This window comes from Muntiacus reevesi, chromosome 3 (assembly GCF_963930625.1).
Source record: "Muntiacus reevesi chromosome 3, mMunRee1.1, whole genome shotgun sequence".
NCBI lineage: Eukaryota > Metazoa > Chordata > Mammalia > Artiodactyla > Cervidae > Muntiacus > Muntiacus reevesi.
The window spans coordinates 186,492,736-186,515,259 of NC_089251.1; the positions used below are offsets into that span (position 1 = coordinate 186,492,736).

Consider the following 22,524-nt stretch of genomic DNA (forward strand, 5'->3'; position numbering starts at 1 on the left):
TGAGTGTGAGAGAGAGAGAGAAGTGAAAAATGTAAGGAGTTGAAAAGTAGTTATACTATAAGGAAACAAGTCTCCGTGGGAAAGAAATCTGTGAAAAAGCCAGGATCCCACAGAAACATCCATATGGGCAAAGTCTGCCACTACATTTTTGAGCTGAAGGACAGAATTATACAACTTAGAAAAAGGTCAATCATAAGAGGAATTTGAGGGGACTTCTTCAAACCATTAAATTTTATATATATATATTAAATTTACAGAAATAAATTTTTGGGTATCTGTAGCTTGGATAGCGTTTGAAAACGTTACCTGAAATCCTAGTTTCTGGAGACTACGGGCTAAACGTCTGGCACCAAATTTAGCTTCTTCTTCACTATGGTTTGAAAGAAAGAAAAAGATTATCAGTTACACAGGAAATAAATTTTATACTGAGGAACACAACAAAATGTACATGTGATTTTGTTTTCAAGTCTGGAAAAATGCCTTTCCCATCAGGGGAAAATTAAAAAATAAAAACCCAAGTAACATTTACCTTGTTGCTCCAGTGCAAATAATTTTTCCTGAGGACCAAATTGTAGCTGTAATTCTAGGCTTTCTAAGCTTCATTAATACTTTCTGCAAAAAGAAAAGAAAACCAAAAACCCAACAGCTTGGTTAATTTCCACACATGGTTCTACTCTATGTGGCCATTTTATGTTTAAATACTACTTCAAGCTTACCCAAGACTGAAATAACTTCTCCAAACCACCCATTCTGAAATGAAGAACCACACTGAACATAAAGAACATATTAATTCAAAAGGACATTTAATTAATAAAAAATTCAAGGCCTGTATGTATCTCTCACTTTATACTTGAAATCAATGTACTACAAGTACACATTCCGACTTCTCACTCTGCTCACATAACTGGAATTTGCAATTTGCATGGATCCTCGAGCATGCCAAACCGTGCATGCCTCAGGAACTTGGCATAGCTGTTCCTTTCACCCGGTATTCTCCTCCTTCAGGCCTCTCACCAGATGTCATCTCCACAGAGAGACCTTCCCTGACTGTTTCACCGAAACCCCCATCCCTGCACCCTCTGACTTCCAGCCCTGCTCGTCTCTGTTTCACGGTGCTCATTACTTTCTTCTGTGTCTTACAGCTGACATGCCTATTACATACTCATGACTGATGTGCGAATCTTGAATGCAGGAGGAAGTTTGGAGCTGGAGATGTAATTTTAGATTCCTTAGAAATAAAAGGCACTTAAAGCTATGGATTTGGATTAAATTATCTACAGTGTGAGTGTAAAGAGGTCAAGGACTAAGGTCCAAGATAACACGTGAATTTAAATTTTCATTGCAACTCCTCATTTGTGGCAATACTTAAATGGCCATAATATATAAACAGCTAAATATTTTACTGAATATGTAACCAAAAAAGGAACTGGACATTTCTTCTTAAAACTCTTGCTACATTCTGAGTTCCTGTCTTTCTCTGTCATATGCTGTAATATTAAATTAGAAAGCTAGTAAACCTGGGGAGACCCAAATCACAGGCTCAAAATAAAATCTGAGCTAAAATACATTATGAAATTTCTTACCTAAGTGGCTGAGAAACAGAGCTTTTTCTTCATTTAGTTGTCTTTCTCTACCAGCTTGTCCATCAACTCAAGATATTAACCTTCCCAGGAATAATAGCTTGTCTGCCATATGGCATGCTCAAGTTTCAATGCAGCATTATGCCTGTCCCTCTCTTTTTAGCAGATTATTTACTTCTTTTTAAAAGTGAAGATGGCATTATTGATGAACATGAAAATCTTTAATTGTGACTCACTGAAATTTTTAACTGAATTTAATTCATCTGTACTTCATTTCTAGCCTGAAGAACTAATGCAAATTTACCAAGATATACTGGCATCTTATTTTTAGAGCTTCAGCAGAGCCTTCATACCCATTCTCAATTTTTATAATAAATGTATAAGGTTCTGTCCTCATTCTTTACTTAGTATGTCATTCACAGGACTATAAAATTAGGCTATGTAGCACACACAACAAAAATCAGATACTTACTCCAACATCACGCTTATAAATTACGTTTGCTCCCTCTAAAGCAATCTTCCTTAAGTTCAAATGGCATCTTGTTCTAAAAACACAGACTACATTTGTAATTAGAATGTCCAATGCAACATCACTGTCTGCATCCATTGGGGTAGTTTAAAAACTTGGCTTCCCACCACGAAGATCACATCCTGAGAAATAAAAACAAATAATTAAATAATTAAACTCAAATGTTCTGTTAATATTTTGGTCACAAGGAATCTTGAAAACTAAAACGCAAGAAGTAGATCTCTATTTTTTATTTTTCAAATTTTATTCAAATCATGTCCTTTCTTTTCTCCATGAAAACCGTCACTTTTTAAAACATAAATAACGTGTCATAGAAAGCCTTTGAAAATCTGAATCTAACTTTCACTCCTTAAAACCAATCAGGACCTTTTAAAACATGCCAGGAACTTGCCAGACTTAACTCCTGTAACTCGCCTTTGCAGCCACCACTTTCCAGGGGTGCCCCAGGCATGGTGGTTCTCCAAACACACCATGTCCAAGGGCTGGACTCGCTGTGGTCCCAACGTCCAACCATTAATGGTACTAAAACCCACCTCATACGACGTGAAAGGGCTATGTAAAGAATGGCCTGCTTTTTCTCTGTTCCGGTAGGGCCACTGACTTTCTTAAGTTTTAAGACACAGCAATATTAATAACAACATTTATTAACAGACTTTCCTCATTTACTAGTCATTCATTCATTAATCACTTACTGAAACCTCTACACACGGAGGAGACTGGAGAAAAACAGAAATAAGGCAAGGTCTCCTGTCCTGAGGGAGCTCGCCAGCCTGTGTATGTACATGAAAGCTCTAACCAACAGCTGCTTAGCACAATGCCATTTTTACCAAGACCCCAATCTTATAGAATGCATGTCTTTTCAAAACAACGACAGGAATATTTCTAAAAAGAAACAAAAATGTGCCCTAGTTTTTACCAAGTACACGATCTACGTCCAGCTAAAATATTTTCTCTTTGAGTATTCACATCTTAAAAAATAAGTAATGGTAATTCAGTTGACCTACCCCACGAAGAGAAAAATCTGAAAATGGTAACAATGCTACTATAATTATCTCTATAATTCCTTGAAGCACAATATGAAAAAGAACTAGTATTCTTTATAAGGATTCAAATTATTATATGACTAAAAAAATGAAGCCAAGAGTCCAAATAAAAAAAAAATTCTACCTTGTTTTTCTGCCTTTTAGTTTCTGGTAGGACACAATGAGAAGTCAGGTGGAGACTTTTAGCATCTCTGTAGGATCATACCGCATTGAACTCTGTGTATCATCTGAACCTCAACTTCATTCTATTTTCTTCCTTATATTTAGTTCAATCTACCTATTTTTTTGTTTTTCTGTTCTTTGAGCTTGAGCAACCTCAAATGATTCCTGGGTACAAGAGGCGGGGACAGGGGTGGCAGTGATGTCTGAGGGATAGATACACTGGTGGACAGATTAATAAACAGAGGACAGAAGCAGTTATCAGTGGTGATCTTTAAGTGCACACTCAACATTCGACTCACCATCGACTATTCTGAGGACTCAGGCCAATTATACAATCTATCTGTGTCTTGATTTTCTCACCTATGACATGAAATGCACAGTGCCTAATAGTGCCATGGGAATGACATAAAATGTATGAGAAGTACTTAACACATATACTTGGAAAATAGTAACACAAAAAATAACACTGATTAGGGGTAAAAGTTTAAGTCCAAGTCCACAGGTAGAGCAGAGATTTCTTAGCATCACTTTCCATGATTATATCATAACCCAGACATTGTTCCACTTGCTACTAGAACTGGAAGTAACTCAGGCAGAGGCTCCTGACTGCTCACCCCAACACCCATTCACCCCTCCTTCACAATGAACAGAACCCAGATGTCTAGCTGGATACATTGTGGCAGAAAAAAAAAATTCTATACATTTTAGCCTCCCTGGCAACAGAGGTTCCCCAAGAGGACACAGGCTCCATACTGTCAAAGAAATGTAAAACAATATGGCTTCATGACTTTTGAGAAGTCTGCTCAGAGGGACCGAATTAACCAGAAGATCCTTTTGCCTTTCTGCTCTTCTTCATTCTTGCTGGATGGAGTCTGGATATGAGAGCTGGAGCTCAAGAAGCCATTCAGGATCATGAGATGTATGGAAGAAGAGTGAGACAGAAGAAGCCTGTGACCCTGATTCTGTGAAACTCCTGATCACCCCATCATCTTCTAATTCTAGACTTTATGAACGTGAGGGAAAAATCAATTTTTATTTTAAGTCCTCCTGTGGACTTTAGCTATATGCAGCCAGATCTAATCCTGACTGATACACATCCCATGATAAGAGGCCACAAAAAGCATGACTGAAAAGAGAAATTACCTATGAAGGAACTATGTTGAATTTACTGCCTAACACAGACTTTTTACATCAAACAGGCTAAAACAAATGATTCAGATCTCCTACTCTGAGTATTAACTGCTGAACTGTCTGGAAAGACTACAAGGATAACATACAAAGAAAAAGTAAGTCAAGAAAAAAGGGGGAAAGCAAACTTTGAGAATGCAAAGAAGCCTTGAAATTAATTAAAATTTGATGATTGTTTCCATACATCAGCAACTTACAATCTAAAAATGAAGTCATGGGCATAGATAAGTTAGGAAGTATTCATATTTCAGATGAGCGACCTAGCAAACAGTCTCAGAAGATATATCACTGATTTAAGAGGTTTTAAATAAAGAGTAAAATATGAGAAAGTCATAACTAAGGAAAACAAAGAGGCAGGCATACTATATGAAAACTCCAGATTTTTAAAGCAGTACTAAAAAAGAGACCCATTTGCAAACAGTTTATCTATCTTGTAAAACAAGAGTAGTACTGAGTATTAAAAAGATTCACTTCTTACAGCTAAGCACTTCATATCACTTTTAAGTAGGATAATTCAAACGGCAATCCAGTGAAAGAGACGAATCTCAGTTTCTACAGAGTACCTGACAGCCTATCACAGTCCTTCCAATTCTGAGTGAAGCTAAATCATTTATCAGTGCGTGAAAGATTCCACCTGAGTAAACTTAACTCTCAGCATTAAAGAGGAATGAACTGATTACCTCTAAAATTAGTTCAAAAGGCTCACATTATTCCTAAAACATACACATAACTTTGTTTATTAATTAATTTAAATCACTGCAGATGGTGACTGCAGCCATGAAATTAAGATGCTTGCTCCTTGGAAGAAAAGCTATGACCAACCTAGATGGCATATTAAAAAGCAGAGACATCACTTTGCCTACAAAGATCTATATAGTCAAAGCTATGGTTTTTCCAGTAGTCATGTATGGATGTGAGAGTTGGACTGTAAAGAAAGCTGAGCACTGAAGAATTGATGCTTTTGAACTGTGGTGTTGGAGAAGACTCTTGAGAGTCCCTTGGACTGGAGAAGATCCAACCAGTCCATCCTAAAAGAAATCAGTCCTGAATGTTCATTGGAAGGACTGATGCTGAAGCCAAAACACCAATATTTTGGCCACCTGAAGTCAAGAACTGACTCACTGGAAAAGACCCTGATGCTGGGAAAGACTGAAGGCAGGAGAAGGGGATGACAGAGGATGAGATGGTTGGATGGCATCACTGACTCGGACATGAGTGTGAGCAAGCTTGAAGAAATGGTGATGGACAGGGAAGCCTGGTGTGCTGTAGTCCATGGGGTTGCAAAGAGTTGGGCATGACTAAGCAACTGAACTGAGCTGAATTTACTTTTTAATTGAAGGATAATTGCTTTATAGAATCTTGTTGTTTTCTGTTAAACCTCAGCATGAATCAGTCACAGGTATACATATGTCCCCATCCTCTTGAACCTCCCTCCCACCTCCCTCCCCATCCCACCCCTCTAGATATAGAGCCCCTGTCTGAGTTCCCTGAGACATATGGCAAATCCCCATTGGCTATCTACTTTACATATTATAATGTAAGTTTCTATGTTACTCTCTCCATACATCTCACCCTCTCCTCCCCTCTCCCCAGGAACACTGAGGTCACGTGTCTTTCAATTTTGGTTTCCTTAGGAGTGGGATTGCTGGGTCACGCGGTGGCAGGGTGGGGGGCCCTGAGTGCAGCAGAGCATGCACTTCTGAAGGGGGTTGGCATTACCTCCATTACCTCCACTATAGTTTGCCCTCAGGTCAAACAACAGGGAGGGAACACTGCCTCCCTCATCAACAGAAAACTGGATTAAAGATTTACTGAGCATGGCCCAGCCCATCAGAACAAGACCCAATTTCCCCCTGTCAGTCTCCCATCAGGAAGCTTCCATAGCCTCTTTATCCATCAGAGGGCAGACAGAATGAAAATCACAATCACAGAAAACTAATCAAACTGATCACATGGACCACAGGCTTGTCTAATTCAATGAAACCATGAGCCATGCCACGTAGGGCCACCCAAAATGGATGGGTCATGCTGGAGAGTTTTGACAAAATCTGATCCACTGGAGAAGGGAATGGCAAACCACTTTAGTATTCTTGCTTTGAGAACCCATGAACAGTACAAGAAGGCAAAAAGATAGGACACTGAAAGATGAACTTCCCAAGGTTGGTAGGTGCCCAATATGCTGCTAGAGAACAGTGGAGAAACAACTCCAGAAAGAATGAAGAGATGGAGCTAAAGCAAAAACAACACCCAGTTGTGGATGTCACTGGTGATGGAAGTAAAGTCCAATGCTGCAAAGAATATTGCATAGGAACCTGGAATGTTAGGTCCATGAATCAAGACAAATTGGAAGTGGTCAAACAGGAGATGGCAAGATGAAGATTTTAGGAATCAGTGAACTAAAATGGACTGGAATGGGTGAATTTAACTCAGACGCCCATTATATCTACTACTGTGGGCAAGAATCCTTTAGAAGAAATGGAGTAGCCAGCATAGTTAGCAAAACAGAGTCCAAAATGCAGTACTTGGGTGCAATCTCAAAAATGACAGAATGACCTCTGTTCGTTTCCAAGGCAAGCCAGTCAATATCACAGTAATCCAAGTCTAGGCCCCAACCAGTAAAGCTGAAGATGAAGCTGAATGGTTCTATGAAGACCTACAAGACCTTCTAAAACTAACACCAAAAAAGCATGTCCTCTTCATCACAGGAGACTGGAATGCAAAAGTAGGAAGTCAAGAAACACCTGGAGTAACAGGCAAATTTGGCCTTGGAGTACAGAATGAAGCAGGGCAAAGGCTAACAGAGTTTTCCCAAGAGAACCCACTGGTCACAGCAAACACCTGCTTCCAACAACACAAGAAAAGCCTCTACACATGGACATCACCAGATGATCAATACCAAAATCAGACTGACTATATTCTTTGCAGCCAAAGATTGAGAAGCTCTATACAGTCAGCAAAAACAAGACCGGGAGCTGACTGTGGCTCATATCACGAACTCCTTATTGCCAAATTCAGATTTAAGTTAAAGAAAGTAGGGAAACTGCTGGACCATTCAGGTATGACTTAAATAAAATCCCTTACAGTTATACAGTGGAAGTGACAAATAGATTCAAGGGATTAGATCTGCTAGACAGAGTGCCTGAAGAATTAAGGATGGAGGTCGGTGATACTATTCAGGAGGCAGTGATCAAGACCATCCCCAAGAAAAAGAAATGCAAGAAGGCAAAATGGCTGTCTGAGGAGGCCTTACAAATAGCTGAGAAAAGAAGAGAAGCTACAAGCAAAGGAGAAAATGAAAGATATATCCATTTGAATGCAGAGTTCCAAAGAATAGCAAGGAGAGATTAGAAAGCCTTCCTCAGTGATCAGTGCAAATAAACAGAGGAAAACAATAGAATGGGAAAGACTAGAGATCTCTTCAAGAAAATTAGAGATACCAAGGGAAGATTTCATGCAAAGATGGGCCCAATAAAGAAAAGAAATGGCAATGAACCTAACAGAAGCAGAAGATATTAAGAAGAGGTGACAAGAATACACAGAAGAACTGTACAGAAAAGATTTTCATGACCCAGATAACCATGATGGTGTGACCACTCATCTAGAGTCAGACATCCTGGAATGCAAAGTCAAGTGGGCCTTAGGAAGCATCACTACGAACAAAGCTAGTGGAGGTGATAGAATTTCAGCTGAGCTATTTCAAATCCTAAAAGATGATGCTATTAAAGTGCTATACTCAATATGTCAGCAAATGTGGAAAACTCAGCAGTGGCCACAGGACTGGAAAAAGTCAGTCTTTATTGCAATCCCAAAGAAAGGCAATGCCAAAGAATGCTCAAACTACCGCACAACTGCACTCATCTTACATGCTAGCAAAGTAATGCTCAAAATCCTCCAGGCCAGGCTTCAACAGTATGTGAACCGTGAAGTTCCAGATGTTCAGGCCAGATTTAGAAGAGGCCGAGGAACCAGAGATCAAATTGCCAACATTCGCTGGACCACATATAAAGTAAGAGAGTTCCAGAAAAATATCTACTTCTGCTTTATTGACTACACCAAAGCCTTTGACTGTGCAGATCACAACAAACTGTGGAAAATTCTTAAAGAGATTGGAATACCAGATCACCTTACCTGCCTCCTGAAAAATCTGTATGCAGGTCAAGAAGCAACAGTTAGAACTGGACATGGAACAACAGAGTGGCTCCAAATTGGGAAAGGAGTATAGGCTGTATATTGTCACCCTGCTTATTTAACTTACATGCAGAATACATCATGTGAAATGCCAGGCTGGATGAAGCAGAAGCTGGAATCAAGATTGCTGAGAGAAATATCAGTAACTTCAGATATGCAGATGACACCACCCATGGCAGAAAGCCAAGAACTAAAGAGCCTTTTGATGAAAGTGAAATGTTGTGAAGTAATTAGCCTCCAACTAATAAAAAATCTGAAATCTGGAAAAAAAAAAAAAAAAAAAGAAAGTGAAAGAGGAGAGTGAAAAAGTTGGCTTAAAACTCAACACTCAGAAAACTAAGATCATGGCATCTTGCCCCATTACTTCATGGCAATTAGATGGGGAAACAATGGAAACAGTGAGTGACTTTAGTTTTTGGGGCTCCAATATCACTGCAGATGGTGACTATAGTCATGAAATTCAAAGATGCTTGCTCCTTGGAAGAAAAGCTCCAACAAACCTAGACAGCATGTTAAAAAGCAGAGACATTATTCTGCCAACAAAGGTCTGTCAGGTCAAAGCTCTGGTTTTTCCAGTAGTCACGTATGAATGTGAGAGTTGGACTATAAAGAAATGAACTGTGGTGTTGCAGAAGACTCTGGAGAGTCCCTTGGACTGAAAGGAGATCAAACCAGTCAATCCTGAAGAAAATCAGTCCTGAATATTCATTGGAAGGACTGATGCTGAAGCTCCACTACTTTGGCCACTTGATGTGAAGAGCTGACTCACTGGAAAAAGACCCTGATGCTGGGAAAGACTGAAGGTAGGAGGAGAAGGGGATGACAGAGGAGGAGACAGTTGGATGGCATCACCGACTTGATGGACATGAATTTGAATAAGCTCCAGGAGTTGGTGATGGACAGGGAATCCTGGGTGCTGCAGTCCATGGGGTCACAAAGAGTCAGACACGACTGAGTGACTGAACTGAACTGAACTGATGGTGGTTTCTGCCTTATGGCAGAAAGCGAAGAAGAATTAAAGAACCTCTTGATGAAAGTGAAAGAGGAGAGTGAAAAAGCTGGCTTAAAACTCAACATTCAGAAAACAAAGACCATGGCATCCAGTCCCATCACTTCATGGCAAATAGATGGGGAAACAATAGAAACAGTGACAGACTTTATTTTCATGGGCTCCAAAATCACTGCAGATAATGACTGCAGACATGAAATTCGGACACTTGATCCTCGGAAGAAAAGCTATGACAAACCTAGACAGCATACTAAAAAGCAGAGACATTACTTTCCCAACAAAGGTCCATCTAGTCAAAGCCATGGTTTTTCCAGTAATCATGTATAGACGTGAGAGTTGGACTATAAAGAAAGCTGAGTGTCAAAGAACTGATGCTTTTGAACTGTGGTGTTGGAGAAGACTCTTGCGAGTTCCTTGGACTGCAAGGAGATCCAACCAGTCAATCCTAAAGGAAATCAGTCCTAAATATTCATTGGAAGGACTGATGCTGAAGCTGAAACTCCAATTCTTTGGCCACCTGATGCAAAGAACTAACTCATTCAAAAAGACCCTGATGCTGGGGAAAATTGAAGGCAGGATGAAAAGGGGATGACAGAGGATGAGATGATTGGATGGCATCACCGACTTGATGGACAGGAGTTTGAGTAAGCTCTCGGAGTTGGTGATGGACAGGGAGGCCTGGCGTGCTGCAGTCCCTGAGGTCACAGAGTCGGACACGTCTGAGCAACTGAACTGAACTGACGGTGGTTCTATTCCTAGGTTTTTTAAGGAATCTCTATACTGCCTTCCATAGTGGCTGTATCAATTTACATTCCCACCAACAAGTACAAGAGGGTTCCCTTTCCTCCACACCCTCTTCAGCATTTATTGTTTGTAGGTTTTTTGATGATGGCCATTCTGACCGGTGTGAGGTAATATCCCACACTGTAGTTTTGATTTGCATTTCTCTAATAATGAGCGATGTTGAGCATCTTCTCATGTGTCTGTTAGCCATCTGTATGTATGTCTTCTTTGGAGAAATGTCTGTTAGGTTTTTTTCCCACTTTTTGATTGAGTTGTTTTTCTGGTCTTGAGTTGTATGAGCTGCTTGTATATTTTGGAAATTAATTCTTTGTCAGTTGTTTCATTTGCTATTATTTTCTCCCATTCTTAAGGTTGTCTTTTCACCTTGCTTATCATTTCCTTTGCTGTGCAAAAGTTTTAAAATTTAATCAGGTCCCACTTGTTTACTTTAAAACATACCCATAACTTAAAACACAGTTTAAACACACACACATACACAGCTACAGCTATAAAAAAGATGGGGAGAATTAATTCCCAGTGGGGGAGAAATATTCCAAATTGCTTGTAACTATGGTACCTATAGTTCCCTATGGTACCTTGAAGTTCCCTGATAGCTCAGACAGTAAAGCATCGCCTACAATGTGGGAGACCTGGGTTTGATCCCTGGGTCAGGAAGATCCTCTGGAGAAGGAGATGGCAACCCACTCCAGTACTCTTGCCTGGAAAATCCCATGGACGGAGGAGCCTGGTGGGCTACAGTCCATGGGGCTGCAAAGAGTTGGACATGACTGAGCAACTTCACTTTTCATGGTACCTATAGTTAAACATCTGGATCATTTATTTCATTTATTAAATTCTGAAGGTTAAAGACTACATCTGAAAGTCACATCCATGACTTGGCACCACATCTCATACATAGTAAATGTTCTATTACTATTTGTTGAATAAACGCTAGAAAATCCAACAGTTCAATCTTCAGTTTAAATTAAAATTCTCATTAGCTAGAATCCCAAACTATTATTTTTTTAATACTGGGTATGGGGAAAAAAAAAAAAAAAAAGCGCAAAACTAAAAACTCCTGAAGAAAGTGGTTCAGGTCAAGTTCAGCCTGCTTTATTTATTTATTTATTTTTCATTTATTTTTATTAGTTGGAGGCTAACTACTTTACAATACTGTAGTGGTTTTTGCCATATGTTGACATGAATCAGCCATGGATTTACATGGAACCATTAAGTTAGAAGCAAAATGAATCTACAGCAGAGTAGTGCCACTAGTCTACTAAATCTCAAAATTGATGTAAACTAAACATAAGTGTTTAGTTGATGATAATACATTATTATTAAAGAAAAACAACACGTAACAGAAAGAAAAAAAACAAGAACAACTAAAAGCAAGTCTGAAACTTCAGTTCCAAAGCCACTCATTTTCATTTAAATGAAGAAGAGCTAAGAGTCTTTTTCTTCCCTACATGCCCCTTAACATCCATGAAAATGCATATGTAGTGTTCTTTACTATATTTCATGATGGCTTACACATTTACAACTTTTAAACTTGTTTGTATGCATCCAAGGGAAATATGTTTCAGCAAATCCACAAAAAAGAATAGCATTTTAAAGTGGCATTTAAATTTACAAAGCTGTTAAGCCTGCTAACACTATAGCACAAAATACTTAAGACAACATAAATGACAAAAACAAACATCTATGTTCCTACCATCCAGCTTAAAAAAATATAATTTACAATACAATGGATGTCTCCCCTCCTACTCTTCTGCTAGATAAGGTCCTCATTCCTTTCCTCTGGAGAAAACTCTATTCTGCTGAACTGTTGTTTCATCATTCTCATATATTCCTCTTAAAGTTATGACACACACATTATATCCTTGAACCCAATAAGTCATTTAAAAAATACATTAATGGATTTGGCTTGCTAATACTTCATTTTGGATTAATACATCTATTTTTGTAAGCAGAATTTGTCTACAATCCTTTCTTGGACTTTCTTTATCTGGTCTGAGTTACATGATGATACCAGACTTACCAGACAAGTTAGGTTACTTTCTTCTTTTATAAAAAAAAAAATCTCTGGAAGACAGTTTCAGAAGACCTCATTTGAAAACTGTCTTGACTTGTTTCTTGTTTCCTATGTGGATTTTAAAAGATTGATTCAATTTAAGAGTTTTAAGACATTTGATGTCTTCTATTTCTTCCTTGATCAGTTTTCCCAAATTAAATTTTCTTGGGAAATTTTCCAGTTCTTCTAAAATTTAACATTTTATGGCATATAATTTTTTGTGGTTTTCCTACAAATTTTAAAAACTCAACTTCAGTATACTTATCTCTTCATCATAGTATCATTTATCCTTGCTTTTTTTTCTATCATCAATCTTGCTGAAAAGTTCTTTTGCTTTTTGTTAGCTCAAAGGACAAACTATTGGTAGTTAGTTCGATCCTCTTTATTAAATTTTTTTTTTTTGCCTTATGTTCTTCCTTCTACAGATCTACTCTTTTCTTGATTTCTTATATTGGAAAGAAAATTGGATGCTTAATATGTCAGTTTTGAACTTTTTCTCTCTTCTTGTATGAGCATTTAGAGCAATGATAACCAAGTGCATTCAGTATATCTGAAGTTGGATATATAATGCTTTCACTATCCCTTGATTCTAACAATAGTTGCATTTCCATTATTATTTTTCTTAAGGCTACTTATTTATAAATTCTTTATCTTTAGACATATGTAGCTTTTAAAATCACTAGCAATGAGGAAGTGCTAACTTACAAGAATGAGATACCACTACTCATACTGGTAAACATCAAACATTGTTGATGAATGTATCTTGAGAAATTATTCAACTGAGTAAAACATAAATAAAGATGATATATTGCAATTCTGTTAACAGAAACCTACGTGCCAATACAGAAGGGGTTGGTTAAATAAAATATAGCGCAGTCTAATACAACAGACTACTGAAGTGACTCTATAAATTATAACTACATGGATATAGACAGAGGTTCATAACATGAAAACAAACATACATTTGACAGCTCATTTTGGTTTCTACATCTACGTATATACTAAAAATGCCAAAACATTAACAATTACCCTATCCAGAGAACTGGTAGCAGGGTGACTGGTCATCTCTCCCCCACTGCCCGAGGCCTAACGTTGAGACGTGATCTAACAAGGTGTTTTGTCCTGTTTCTCAAGTAAATGCCAAATATAAGTCTGTTAAGTATTTCCTCCTAATAAAAAGCAAAGTTGAAAGTTGAAGCTGTCCTACTTCAGGAAATAACATACTTCTAGCATTGTATTAAGACGCACCATTGAGTTGAAGCATATTTTTATGGACAAGTTAGGTCCTCCTGGTGGTATTCCAACCGCAACCTTAAAGCATCAACTGGAAAACATCGCCACCTCCTGGTTTTTAAGACAAATTACACCCAACACTACCACGTTTAGAATTTTCCAACCAGGAAAGAAGCAAACGGCAGCCCACGCTAGCCAGTGATCTTGTCCGGGAAATGCCACAGACGCGAGGGGGCCTGGCGGCTGCTGCAGCCCCCGGGGCCACAGGAGAGTCGGATGGCTCAGCAACTGGGCACACCGGCGGAGATGGTTTAAACTACAAGGGCACAAGAAACGCTGCTGCCAAAACAAAGCAGAGATAACCCTAAAGCTAACTAAAAGCCGAAAGAATGAAACAAAGCTGAGAACACAGCAAAGTAGACTCCGGCTACTTTTAAGTGTACTTAAGCTGGATCTGAGGACACGGTGGGCAGGCCCTCCAAGGTTTAGCCACAGAACCACCCTCCATGGTTTGAGAAAGGCAGGCAGAGACAGACTGGATACAGTCCCGCTGCAAACGCACTGTGAGCCCAGGTGGTGACCCAGCGATCGCTCTCTCCTGCCAACAAGACAAGCCACCCAAACCAACTGCACATTCCTTATAAAGCTCCGAAATAGCAGCTTAGGAGAGAGACACTTTGTGCTCCTGATTCCAACAGATTACTCAACCAGCTCTCACTACACACCTGTGGCCGAGATGGAGAAAGGCTAAAACTCTGCCTTTTACAAAGAGGGTCTCCTTTCACACAGGTTTAATATCATACTACAGCATCATCCTTAGAAAGGGGGTGCCGCCCTAGCGTTCACATTTAGGTGTACGTCACTGGGCAAGTTACCTAACCTCTCTCTTAAGTCCCAATTTTCTCTTCTGAAAAATTGGTGATAATATCATCGTATCTCCCAGGGTGTTTTTAAGAAGGACGGACTAATTATCTGTGTCAAGTACACAGCATACAGCGTGTATTCACCAAATGGTAACTATTACCATTTAATGGATTCACAGGTATAATACTTAACCAGATGGTATTAATGAACTGACACAAAACTTGAGAACAATCATATTAACAGATAGGAAAAAAAAAAAAAACCAGACCATACTAGGTTAGGCAGGGGTCAGCAAAATAACAACCAATGGGCCAGGCCCTGATTATTTTTCAAAAGTCTTACTGAAACATAGTCATGCTCATGTGTTTACTTAATGACTATGTGGCAGAGCTGAGCAGTTGTTAAAGTGAAAGTGAAAGGCACTCAATGGTGTCTGAATCTTTGAATGGTGTCTGAATCATTAGAATGGACTAATTCTCCAGCAGAATACTTAAGTGGGTAGCCTTTCCCTTCTTCAAGGGATCTTCCCAACCGAGGGATCGAACCCAGGTCTCCCGCATTGCAGGCAGATTCTTTACCAGCTGAGCCACAAAGGAAGTCCGAGCAGTTGTGACAAAGACCAAGAAACCAAAAGCCTAAAGTAGTTACTATCTGGTCCTCTAAGAAAAAGTTTGCAGATCCCCAGGCTAGTGCAATGGGGCAGTATCAATAAAATAACATCTAATGTAAAAAAGTTTACATTTTTATTAAGATGAATAAAACATCTGTATACCACGGTCCTTGATTGACTCCTGGTTTGAACAAAACAGGTGCTAAGATCTGAATACGGTAGATAATTTGAATATGTTAGATAGTATTAGGGAACTGCTATTAATTTTGCTAGGTCAAATAATAGAGTGGTCATACAGACGATTATGCTTCTTTTTTAACATGCATATTGAAATAGTCAAAGGAAAAATGCCATGGCTGGAATCATTATCTGAACACAGTAATAAACAGATTTGGTAAAGTTTCCGATGATCCCCTCAATATCTGGAATCTTGCCACAGGAACTAAACAAATTAGGACAATTTCAGTACAGAATAGATCTGGATCATAGGTATAATTTTAAGACAATGAAATGCCATATTACTGCCTCAACTCTTAACAATGATTAAATCTAGGCGAAAGGATTTAAGGGTATTCATCACACTGCTCTCCCTACATTTCGATCTAAACAATGTCCATAATAATTTTTAAAAGCTGTTTAAAAAGAAAAACAAATTTCCTCACCATAGGCCACACTAAGACAATGTGGGTGTTAATTATATATATATACATTTTAAAAGAAAAACCAGATCAGATAAGGTATTCAGAGCGAAGGAATTACTAGCCTCTCTGCTACTTAAACATCTAGAATATCCTGATCTTATCATTTAAAGAGGGCACTGATATCCAGATACCCAGAGGAAAGTAGGATGGCGTGAGATATAAAAATAGTTGTGTGAGGAAAGTCTCAGAACATTTAGCACAAGACAGCAGACAGCAGTTGCTTTCAAATGTCTGAATAAAAAGGAAACTGAAAAATCCAAATGAAGGCCCAGAGAAGGAGACCTTATGAAACCACACCAAAAACCAAATACCTGCAAAGCAGGAGGCTCCATGGAAGATAAATGGCCAAAAAAAAAAAAAAAGCAGAGTCAGGGCAAAATAAACTGGAGTGTCATACAATGAGTCTTTTTATCAGGTAAAAGATGTGACTAGATGGTTTCTAAGATGCCCATCTAACTTTCAAATCCCAGGATTCCAACATCTTAGATGAAGACATACTCTAGACACATTTAGGAATTACATACTACATTTCAATTTTCAGTCTAGAACTATTATGTAGTTTAGTTAAATTGACAACCCATTCTGAACTTCCCACTTTTCCTTCAACAAGCACTTGTATTCAAATGGGCAATAAAGGGAGAAAGTTAGATGCAGTGAGGGACAGCAGCTCAGGCAGATGACCAAACCTCAGAAGCTCTGTCTGACCTGCTGACATCACACCACGAAGACATTTCTGGTGTGGCTCAAAAGCTTACACTTTATACCAACAGTTCTCGGTGTTGGTATTTTTGTGTTCTAGCCACATGCAGAAAATTGTATTAACAATATGCCTGGCCACAAAAATCCTTGTATATTCTAAAGGAAACGATTCTGAAAAGGATTATATAGTATACTACTCATATTACAAAAAAACAGTTAACAAATGCTTAAGTATGTACAAAACCATAATTTGTTGTTCAATTGCTAAGTCTTGACCGACTCTTTGTGACCCCATGGACTGTAGCCTGCTATCTCCCAGAGTTTGCCCAAACTCACATCCATTGAGTTGATGATGCCATCCTCTATCTTCACTACCTCTGACTTTTTCTAAATACTAATTCTGAAGACTGGTATCAGAATAGTTATTACGATTTTTAAAAATCTACATCAAGAGAATTACAAATACCGTTTTTCTTTAGTTTTTATTTTACATTGGAGTACAGTTGATTTACAATGTTGTGTTACTTTCAAGTGCATAGCAAAATGATTTAGTAACACATATACATATGTCTATTCTTTTTCAGAGTCTTTTCCCTTACAGGTTATTACAGAGAAAGGTACTGTTTTTTAAACAACTCTGATGGCTGCCAGCAACCATCTATTTAAAAAATCAGTAAGGAGAAGTATATTTTATGTTTCAGTCAATAAAAATATCTGTAATGATGCCTAAAAGGCGGTGGAGGAAGATTTAAACAATGCTGATTTTCTAAATGAGTGCTTAAGTCACTGGTTTATACTATCATAAAAAAGTTCCAGGACAAAAACAGATCAGCCTGCAATGCTGGAGACCTGAGTTTGATCCCTGGGTTGGGAAGATCCCCTGGAGGAGGATATGGCAACCCACTCCAGTATTCTTGCCTGGAGAATCCACATGGACAGAGGAGCCTGGTGGGCTACAGTCCATGGGGTTGCAAAGAGTTGGACACGACTGAGCAACTAAGCATTTTGCAATTGGAGCATACATAATCTGATACTTATCCTAACAATGTTTAAACAATAGCCTGTTTAAGGGTTTCACTATTTTAATATGTACTAAAATATATCTGTGAAGTAAGAAAACTTGGGTGTTAAGGTGTGGACTCTAAAATGGATGCTATGTGACAAGGACTGACTCTAAACTGTGCAAAATACGAACACTATTTACTCACCAGATGACTGAGTTGAGGGATTAATGAGCACCTCACAAATTATAACAGTATGGGGTTCAGTCGCTAAGTTGTATCCGAGCCCTTGATACCTCATGGACTGCAGCCCACCAGGCTCCTCTGTCCATGGGATTTTTCAGGCAAGAGCACTGGAATGGGTTGCCATTTCCTCCACCAGCACAAATTATAATGTGCTCTATTAAAGTGACATTACACTAGTCAATGCTAACATTAATTGAACTAATGTACTATTATAAGAGGAAAAAGTATATTTTGCTGAATACAACTTGAAATCTGGGGATTCAAACTCAAAGATAAGAAATCTGGCATAGAGATTCCTTACTCTGTAAAAGAAAAATTTATTTTGGCTAGATTTCTTAGTATTTCAAATAAGCGGTCTTAACATGTGATTTTTAAAGATTATATGTCATTTTCTGATTACATAAGAAATATTTAAAGAAAAAAAGTCATCTCTAGTCCCACCACTGTGATAATTACTACTGTTTTTCTATCTTCATATGGGCACATGTTTTGAGGCTGCTAAGTCCACATATTTATTTGTATATACTAAACAAGGTTGAGCTCAAATGCATATGCTGTTGCATCTAGTCAACAAAAGATTTTGTAAAAACATCTGCAACTTTTGCTAAGAAAAATAGCAACATTGAATTCATTGATTTTCCTTGAACACTAATGAAGGAGAACTTTTCAAATATTAATAGTTATATTTACTCTAGGCTAATTGCCTCATATCCTTTGCTCATTTTCCTTCTGAGATATCCTAGTGATTTTATAAAAGCTCTTATATGTAAAGAAGTATCAGTCTTTTGCCTGTTTGTGGTATTTCTTCTGCTAAAAATGATCAATGCCTATTTCTACACCTGGCTCATTCCTCCTTGTTCTACAGCTTAGCGTTACCTTCATTTATAATCAGTTCTACAACAGTAAACGGTAATCTGAGCATCAGGCCCCATCCTGGCAGATGGGGATCCAGTAGTGAGGAGACGGCAGAGGGGACAGCAGGCGTTCTCAGGTCTGAGGCCAGCAGTGTGAACTGTTCAGACGTGAGGAAGGGCCAGTCCGCTACAGTGGGAAGAGGAAGGGGCAGGAGACCAGCTGGAGATGCAGGGAGGGGTTAAGTCCTGCCTTCCAGACCATGTTAAGGATTTTCACATTTATCCCCAGATAATGGTGGGCTAAAGAGAAGCAAGAAATGACATAATGTATTTGCTTTTCATGAGACTCTATTTATTGCCATTTCTTTAACAAGGAATGCAAGGCAAGAAAGGGGGGAAAACTCAGTCAGGTCCGCTGCTGCAATCCCGGTGAGAAAGGCCAGCAGTGGGAGCAGCGTGGATGAGGACTCCAAGCAGCAGATCAGAGACTTCTTAGGAGACAGAGGGAACAGAGCTTTGTGACGGATATGGCGAAGAGGAAAAGGGAGATGGAGTATGACTCTAGGTTTGCGGCCTAAGATACCATCTACTGGGACAGGGCCGCTGGAGGCAGAGCAGGCTTGCAAGGGGAAATGGGGAAAGGAGCAGGGGGGTGAGGATTCTGTTTTTGACCTGTTGATTGGAAGGAACTTGTGAGACATCCACGGGGAGAAACAGACAATCGGATAAGAGTCCCCTGCTCAGGACAGGCCTAGGTCCAGACTGGAGGTGAAAACTTAGAAACCCACATGTAGAAGGTAATTAAAAGCACGCTGGATAAAATAAGAAATCAAAGGTACTAAGACCTCTGGTCTCCAAGACTGACCCAGGGCATCCATTACCATGATGAACACCCTGAGACCCATGGCCACGCTTCTGGGGGCCGCTACACAGAACTTGCTCACACAACAGTGAATTCTCATATTTCGGGGTCTCTGTGGTAGACAACAAGCTCCTCAGAAGAACGATCAATTCTTACTTATTTCTGAACCCAAGTCTTGGCATAGGTCCCAAGGCATGAAACACATTCAATGAAGTGTCTGTGAGAGGCTAACTGTTAGCTTGAGATTATTAAAAAGCAGTATCTCCACATACGCACAGAGAAACAAGTTCTAGGAGTCCAGGCTCTGCAGCAGATTACTTGGGTTAAATCCAGACTCTACCACTCATCAGTCACATGACTTGGGCAAGTTATTTAACGCCTTTGTGCCTCAACTTCCACATCTGTAAAATAAGGTGGATAACAGCACCTAGTGCCAAGTGTTAGGAAAACTAAAATTTCATGCAGAGCATTTAGCATAGTACTTGAACATGATAAGCATTCAAATTTAGCTATTCTTATTGTTACTATTATTATCTTCTTTCTTCATCTTCCATGGATAGAGAAATGTGCAAAAATGGAAAGGATTTCCAGTTATTCATTGTGGTCCTCCAGCTTTGGAACGCAAAAACAGATCATGTTGCTTCAGGTCTAAAAGCAAGGGTAAAAATAAAACAATTTTGATGTATCTGGTAAATGATATCAGTATTTAGAAAACAACTAAATTTAACAGTGAATTAAAAAAAAAAAAAAAGACCTAACAATAACAAAATCATTTCAAACCAAAATAAAAAGTAGTTGTTGACTATATTGGGGTTTTTTTTTGGGGGGGGGGGGGCAGCGGGAATATGGAGGAGATGGAGATAGGAATCGACAAGAAGAAAGAGTCTGACCAAGTCTACAACAAGTAACAAAACAGACACCTGCTAACGTGTACTTAGCTAGGTACCTGCAAAAATAGGAAAACTATCGTTTAAAAAATCAGGAAGTTTATCTCTTTACAGAGAATCTTGACATCTGCCTTAAGTTACCCATGGTAAATAACTACAATTTGTGACTAATCCAGTCATTACGCAGATGCTATTAACACAGCAGTCTTTTTTTCAAGATTGTCATTTTCTTTGCAAGTAAAAATGTTAATTCATGAGGTTGCCACCAAACTGAATAAACCCTCTTTCAGCTTGTGGCTGGTGTCAAGGTTGGCATGCATAAAGATAATTTTTCTCCGTATTCTAATTTTTATTTCAAGGGTGTGAATGCAGGATTCAAGCTTGAACTTCTGACAGCTCATGAAGAATTTAATCCAGAGAAAGCACTGCAAGGTGAAAACACAACAGGTGGAATTTCCTATTTTGACAGTTTCCTTTCAACCACTTTTATAGGCTTACCTTTCATATGAAATGTCTGTTCTAATGGAGACAACCTGTTTAAGGTCTGAGTCATGTATGACTGCCATTTTAAAAACAGGAAGGTAAGATTATGAAATTAGCTATTTGGAAAATAGTATAGAGTTCAAACTTTTCTAGTTAAAAAACAGTTTTTGCTATTTAGTGGGAAAAAAAAACAACCCGTAGCATTTAAATAAAAGCAAAGAGGACTACAGAGTGACTGCCTTCCACATGTTAGCATCAGTAAGAACGTCTTGTTTTGCTCAGAAATGGGCAGATCTTGCACTGACTGAGGGCTGTATCTCTCAAAAAAGAGAAATGTGTGCAACTCGGCCAAAGAGCAGAAGAAAGCCACAAACATGTTCTGAGTTAGAAACTTCTTCAAATTCAATGTGCAGAGGACGACAGTGCACAGATTTAAAGCTAGCACGACGGTAAGTGAGTAACTGAGGATAACGTACTAGGAGTGTTCTAACACAGAACACACAAGAGCGATGAGGGGCTTTTCTGATGGGTACACTGGTTCTTAACTTCTGAGAAAAAGCCCAAACAGAACAAAATAAAAGCTGTAAAGAGGCACAAGCCCCAAAGATATTGATTAACTAACCTTTGCACGGCCCTGATTTTAAAAACATTTCCAAGTTGTTTCTAATGGGGCAGTCTGTTGAGAATCACTGGGCTGAAACGCCACAACAGGTCAACAAAATGATGGAATTTCCCTCTCAGGAGGTCCTTAAAATGGGTTATAGTCTCATATCAGGGCTGTTCATCATAGAGAACATCAAGATTTCCGCACTCTGTTTCCCATGCGTTGTTTCCTTAACTCGGATTCATGCATTAAATTGTCACAATCTGCCTTCTGCCTCTGCCTGGGATGAAATGTTACAGAAGAACTGCTCTTGCTGAATCCAGTGTCACAGTTGACACTTCCTCCTATTGGACTGCTCCAGAGCATAAAGCACTGGGAATCCCTGATTCCCCAAATTCTTCCTCACTATCCCCTGTCCTTGGCTTCTGAGGCATCTTTCCTAGGTTCTCCTCCTATCTCAAATATTGCTCTGTCTGCCTCTTAAATCATAAATTCTTCAGGGAAGTCCGTGACAGTCCCTTAAAAGCTCAACAACGGGTTCTAGAGGGGCAAACTCCCTTGGAATCATATCCACACTAACCTGGATATGTATCTGAGGAAGCCACTGTTTTCTTCATATTTTCAAAAGGATTTAAGATCCTTGAAGATTATAAATTATTGCCTTAAATACTTTTAAATTTAAGTTTTCCAGGCTTCAATCACTATCCATAAATTTCGGGGTCTTACTTCAATCCTAACCTATAAGAGATTGAATCCAGATTCCTATCTGTTAGGCATATTCATTGAGCTAAACCAACGTATCCAAAACAAATAATTAATCCCCTCAGAAATACTTGCTCAGAATAAAATGATCATGTAAGGAGCCCTCCTGACAGTTTCCTCCAGTGGAAGAAACAGACAACAGACAGACGAGCAATGAGAATA

The 22,524-nt window shown here is 38.9% G+C and overlaps 1 protein-coding gene across 2 annotated transcripts in view; it reads right to left on the reverse strand.

Moving 5' to 3' along the window:
• The window catches only part of TBPL1 (TATA-box binding protein like 1), a 37,295-nt gene that overhangs the window by 6,417 nt on the left and 8,354 nt on the right, over window positions 1–22,524 (reverse strand). For both annotated transcript variants that reach the window (XM_065931316.1, XM_065931315.1), the window contains exons 2-4: window positions 2,053–2,231; window positions 530–612; window positions 307–370 (exon numbers count right to left, since the gene is read on the reverse strand). In XM_065931316.1, the coding sequence (XP_065787388.1) occupies window positions 307–370; window positions 530–612; window positions 2,053–2,187 (282 nt within the window). In that variant the 5' untranslated portion in view covers window positions 2,188–2,231. The remainder of the gene's footprint in view (window positions 1–306; window positions 371–529; window positions 613–2,052; window positions 2,232–22,524) is intronic.